Source organism: Triplophysa dalaica, chromosome 19 (genome assembly GCF_015846415.1).
Source record: "Triplophysa dalaica isolate WHDGS20190420 chromosome 19, ASM1584641v1, whole genome shotgun sequence".
Lineage (NCBI taxonomy): Eukaryota > Metazoa > Chordata > Actinopteri > Cypriniformes > Nemacheilidae > Triplophysa > Triplophysa dalaica.
Genome location: NC_079560.1, coordinates 3,882,754 through 3,888,753, shown reverse-complemented (window position 1 = coordinate 3,888,753; position 6,000 = coordinate 3,882,754). Strand labels below are relative to the sequence as shown.

Below are 6,000 nucleotides of genomic sequence, written 5' to 3'. Positions count from 1 at the left end.
TTTCTCCAATTTCAAGGTTATGTCATGCAAGAAAGTGTCTTTTTCTCTAGAGAGATTTCTGATAAGGTTGAACTATCAGAGGACAGCAACACAGCAGGAGAGATGATTCAAACATTCCCAAATGCTCGACCATAATTCCCTTAATCCACACAACGGATTCACACTCATACAGTGTAGTTATAGTGAAACTAGCCTCACAAGCCTGTGTACCATCCAGTGTGAATCAGCACAAGGTCAACAAAACTAAAACAGGTTCGTCCTCCGTTCGCTGTTGGCTTTCTGCCGCTGTGACATGGCAAGACAGAATCAGAGTAATAGTATTTTATTTCCCCACGGGCCACCATGCAAACACAACAGACCGTGATATGAGACAGATCTGAGAAAGGATTACAGTTAAAGAATCCGAGCTAGATAATGTTGTTGCCATTCAGAGACTTTAATCCATTACACATCTTCTAATGTATTGGACCATTATACTTGACCCTCATTGCTTTTCTTTTCCACTGAAACAAGGATTTTTCAGGCTGAAAATCCATCACAGACAGAAACCTTTAGAAAATGATCTTGTTGGGGAGCGTTGTGTTGTTACTTTTCTTAGAGATCAGACTTTATTTTCATATTTTATTTTGGGCATCCAGCAAACTAACAGCCCGGTAGAACACTTCAACATCTGCATAGCAACGCCTTGGCAACCACTAAACCCACTCTCACATATTTTTCCAAAACGATCTAGTAAAAGACAGATGCATCATAGAGAAAAACACATTTTTCTCCATTTAAATGTTAAATGTTAGTTTATATAAAATTACTGTATTCAGGTCTTTAATTCATTTTCCTTATTTTCTAAAGATATTTTAATGCTGATATTTAAAACCCGATGTTGAATGACTGGGCAGAAAGAGTCAGCCATGTTGAAACACAACGCTTGAATATTTTTTTCCAGTGGTCTATATTTGTTTCAATAGCTGGCATGAAAGAGCATAAAATAGAGGATAAAATATCGAACAGAAAGTGAATGTAACCTTATATACACACATGAAATCATTAGCCTCACAGCATACTTAACAATTCAGCTTGCCACATCTGTGCAAAATTTCACCAGACAACTAATACGACACAGAAAGAGGACACCCACAACAAAAACATTTTAAGACACTTTTTAAATTCCCCTTTTCACAGAACTTGTCGATTAAGAAAAGATGCGCAGCTGATTCAAACTGACCCTCAGTCGTCTCTTTTTCCAAGTTGTCCTGCGAGACCCTTGCATATGGTCCTTAGCACACGTGATCTAACGCTTAAGCCCTGTGGTCAGTCTCTCCAAGCTATTACCTTGTGTTCATGAATTATGCAGTGTTTCCCCCCAAAACTAAAGTTATACAAGCATTCTGGACTGCCCTGTAAACCAACTAATCCACGCAAAACTCTGGCTCAAAACAAAACAGGAAAAAAAGAAGAAAATATAGGAAAATCTGATTTAATTTGTTAACTTTGAGAGCTTTATATAATGACCTCAAAGCCAAATATGCCATACTGGATAGTCTGCATGTGAAAAGCTTTTTGAAGGTGGTTTCCTGCACACAGTTTTTTTAGTGGTGAATCATCATTTTTGTTAATGTAGTCTACCACCATCTGTGCCCTGGAAGCAAGAATTAATGATTTAAATTAATAATAATATAAAGTGTAACACACTGTGTTTTCTCCTAATACACAAGTTTACTCACTTTACTGGATGAATTGCTTCTTAAGGCCGTACGAAAAAATCCATTTCTGCAATTGTAAATTGTTCTGTAAAACATATGGATCTTCTTCAAAAAAATCATAGTATCATTTAGATTTGATTTTACTTTTTTGGCATTAAGATTACAAGATATTTTCTCTCCATGTATCAGCTGTAATGTGGTAAAAAATTGTAAAGTGTATGAAGAAGAACCTGTAACAATCTGTATGGCTTTACAAACTGTTGTAGCTACTAACGTTACCTTTACAATTCCTATTGAGTTTGAGTATTAACCCAAATGAAAACTGAATTTAATAATCTGTTAGTCGAAAGTTAATTTTCTTGACTAATCTTCGTTGCACACACAAATGTATTTTTGTGGTTGCGTTCAGTGTTTTCCTGGGTCTAGTAACTTACAGAAATCTAGATGTGAGGTAAGTCATCTTCTGTAGAATTGAAATCCAGTTCCAAATGAGCTGCTGCCCTTCTCGCTCAAGTTTAAATAAAACAAAACTATTTAAAGCAGCTGTTGGTTTGTTGACTTTGTGTTGAACTAAATAAACTTTTGAGAGTTGCGACCGTCAGTTACAGGGGTGGTTCACGTCGTTGTGTTCAGGCCACAAGTTAACGTTTGCAGGTGCACTTAGTCTGGATTTCATCAATTCATATGGTTTTTAAATATATATATGGTATTTAAATATAATTCTGGTAAACTGATCTTCTTAGACATTTCATTTCCAAGTGAAACAAAATTTCAAATGAGGTAGAAATAGTGGGCATGGCTTGTTTTTCAGTGCAATTTGATTATTTTTTAAATAGAACTGGAAGCAGACCGAAAGCTGAATGGAAGGGTTAATGGACGCTCCGCCCGAGCCGCTTAATTTACATCATTTGAAAGGGAAAGTAGAGGAAGGAAGTTCATTTTCAGATTCTAACTGAATATTATGAGGGGAAACATGTTTTAAAAAGAGGATGACCCATATTGGTAAGCTATTTACAATAAAAACTGCAAGAGTAATTTTTTTATTTCACTGGGACTTTAAACAAGAAAAGGGGAACAAGTTTTGTCTCCAGGAATTTTTTCATCGTCAGAAATGTATTGTCATAAGGAACTGTGAAAACAAACGCTTGCCAATCATTAAAATGATTTTGAAATATTAAACTTGCTTTTTATCCATAAAAAACAGGGATTCACAGTACGTGTATTCTACTGAATTTAGAAAATAACTTATGACGAAATATACATTTTTTGTACTGTGCTAATAGGTTATAGCCCTATGATAAGCATGAAAACTATAATCCCTCCCAGATTCCCAATTATAACTCATTTATTTTAGTCTTCATAAAATTAAATTTTCAATATTCCCACAATACTGTATTAATGCAAACATGCCATTCCCAAATGTTTGAGACAGGCCCTATTTGCATCAGCAACGTCATGTGGCATTGCTTGTGCACCCCTAGAGTCTTGAACCACATCCATGCATCGCATTATGGAAATGACCCGCGCGTTCGACTGTCCGCGACCAGCAGGGAGCCACACGGACGGCGGCCTGCGCTCAATCCCGACAGTAGATGGCAGCAACCCAAGAAACCTGATCCCGTCGGGTTCATCACAACTCAGTCTCTCTCAGTTGTGCAGCAGCACTCGCACAGGAGGCAGCGGTGGTTCGAGAGACGTCAAATGAAACAGAAGAGACGCCAGCTGCTCTTTTCGAGTTTTACGCGTCGCCTGTGCTCCGCACCCGGAGACAGCACGTTTTGAAACCACCATGGAAGACAAATCCAATTCATTCTCAAGCAACAAGGAGGAGAAAGCGGATGGGAATAATGTGTTCCAAAGGCAAGACTCGATCCTGAAGAACAGCATGGGCAGCCAGAACATGAAAGACCACGGTAACTCAGTGGGAGTCAAGGGGGACCGTGAAGAAACCATGGTCGGTTTTGACGATATGGATGCTGCGGCTAGGCAAGCCGGGTTTATGCAGCGGCAATTTGGAGCGATGATGCAGCCCGGGGTGAATAAGTTCTCATTGCGGATGTTCGGGAGTCAGAAAGCCGTGGAGAAGGAGCAAGAGAGAGTCCAGACGGCTGGATATTGGATCATTCACCCTTATAGTGATTTTAGGTAAGGAGTGTGGAAAGTCACCTTCCCAGGCGCATGTCGTCACGCGCACTCAGGTCCGCAACACGCACGCTCGTCACGATAAAATGGGCTCAGGTTGTGCTGTCAAAACACACGTCCATCCATGTGAGATGCTTCAGAGGTGCTTATGCTATCGTTTTCCGTGGCGTTTCGGGCAAGCAGAGCTTGAAAACACGCAATGCCCTTGGTTGTTGTGGGGGTGAATGTCATTTTGGTGAATAAACGGCACAGCAGTCATCACCGGACGTGTAAGACCTGCCATCATTGGAAATTCTCGCGTTGTGTTAGATTTGTGGTGGATGATGCACCACTGTTTGGCATTGTAAACACATATCTGTCAGTGTCTGCTGTGAGAATTAATGAGGGTTGGCAACAGCATCGCAAATGCCGAAATCCATACAGTGAGCTCTTTGGCAGAAGCATAAGGATTATTCTATTGTTTTTATCTCGTACTAATGTATGATCCTGTGTGGCTCACCCATGCCAATTTTAGCGCTGGGAATAGTGTCTCTAAAGCAGTTTAACGCTAATCGCGTTAGTCAGGTGAGTGAAGGAGATCGTCGAACCCAGAATTGTTCAGGTTGGTCAAGGTGTAGCAATGACTGACTCATTTCAGATTATACTACTACAAATAATGACTTTGGTCTTTGTCACGTTGTCATTTAGGACGTGGTTAATATGAAACACATAACCAATATAATAACCATTATCTAGATTTGTGCCTCAATGGGAGTCCACTTGGGTTTGTTTCTCATTGCGCAATATAGATAGATCGATCTTAACATCGTCCAGTCTATGAGTGGGTAGGATAAAACATGTCTGTCTGTAGGAACCGGAACAGTCTGTGCTGAATCAGCAATGTGCGTGAATAAAAGCAACGAAAGATGATGATATTCGCTAAATTAATATCCAATTTAGATTTTAGATTCAGATTTATGTCAAATTTAGGTTGTGAATTTGTATATAAAAGAATGACTAAAATTTTAAAATAAACATAAATAAGCAATCCTACATATATTGGCATATGGCCATCTTTATTGTCTATTCCCTATTAACGTACTGGAATGTTTACATGTCTTGGCCATTCGTGCTCTCTCTCTCTCTCTCTCTCTCTCTCTCTCTCTTCTTGCGTGAGCGCGGATAGGTGACGGTGCACCTCACGTGCTCGTTTTGCCCTGGCAACTCCTCACGAGCCCTGCACGGCAGAGTTCCTCGCAAACATTAGTTTCACTTCACATCTGCCCCGCGTAACGCGCCGCTCTCCGAGGTGCTGAAAAACAGTCCCTTGTTTTACATGAATGCCCGGAACACTATCCCGTACAGTGTCATTACCTCGCCCCCCACCTGTCTCACTGGTTTATTTATTCGATGTACTTGATGTACTCTTGGCAGATCATGTGTAAACACAACACCTGAGATAATACATTCCACACGCAAAGGCAATAAGAAAGTACCAGACAAGAGATAGCTATAGGTACTGTGCAGTACATTATCATATTTCTGACTATCATCACTAAAATAATAATCAATGGTCAATGTTTAATGAACAAAAGGGTGTGTTGTGTTTTAAAAAACAACGGCTCTTTAATTCCATCATGAGACTGTTTAATTTGAGATAATAATTAGGATGAAATTAACAAAATTGAAATACCTAAGCTTGACCTGAGCATCTTCTACAAAATCTCATATACCCTGAAATACCTAATACGCAACATGAGCAAAGTGTCTGAGGTCCCTCCATTTCAGAAATAACTACACACCACCGCTTTGCTTGAATTGAATTGCCATGGCTCCTATTTGATATTTAGTTGATGTTTTTAGTCAACAAAACTCACAGTACACTTATTATAGGGACAAACCCTTTTCAGCAGTCTGAGGTTAAGTGTTTCGCTCCGAGGACCTTAAGTGAGTTCATTGTTCATCTCTTGCTTTGAACCTAGAGCTTTATAGATTCCAGCCCACATCTTTTAGCATTAGACTGCAGCGCCCCTCCAACAGATCAGAACCGTTTGTGTAAAGCCCTTTTAGCATCAGAACAGGGATGAGAGAAGGTGAGATCGGATTAGAGGTCCAACACACGCTGAACGAGCTTAACAACGCTCTGAACGCTGTGATGTAACATGATTGACCTTTCTGT

General features: G+C 39.8%; 1 protein-coding gene across 2 annotated transcripts in view; it reads left to right on the top strand.

Moving 5' to 3' along the window:
- The first annotated feature begins 2,839 nt into the window (after positions 1–2,839).
- LOC130407701 (potassium/sodium hyperpolarization-activated cyclic nucleotide-gated channel 1) overlaps positions 2,840–6,000 on the top strand; it is a 76,807-nt gene continuing 73,646 nt past the window's right edge. The window contains exon 1 of one of the 2 annotated variants that reach the window (XM_056730852.1): positions 2,840–3,845. In XM_056730852.1, the coding sequence (XP_056586830.1) occupies positions 3,490–3,845 (356 nt within the window). In that variant the 5' untranslated portion in view covers positions 2,840–3,489. The remainder of the gene's footprint in view (positions 3,846–6,000) is intronic. The other variant, XM_056730853.1, reaches the window with a different exon arrangement.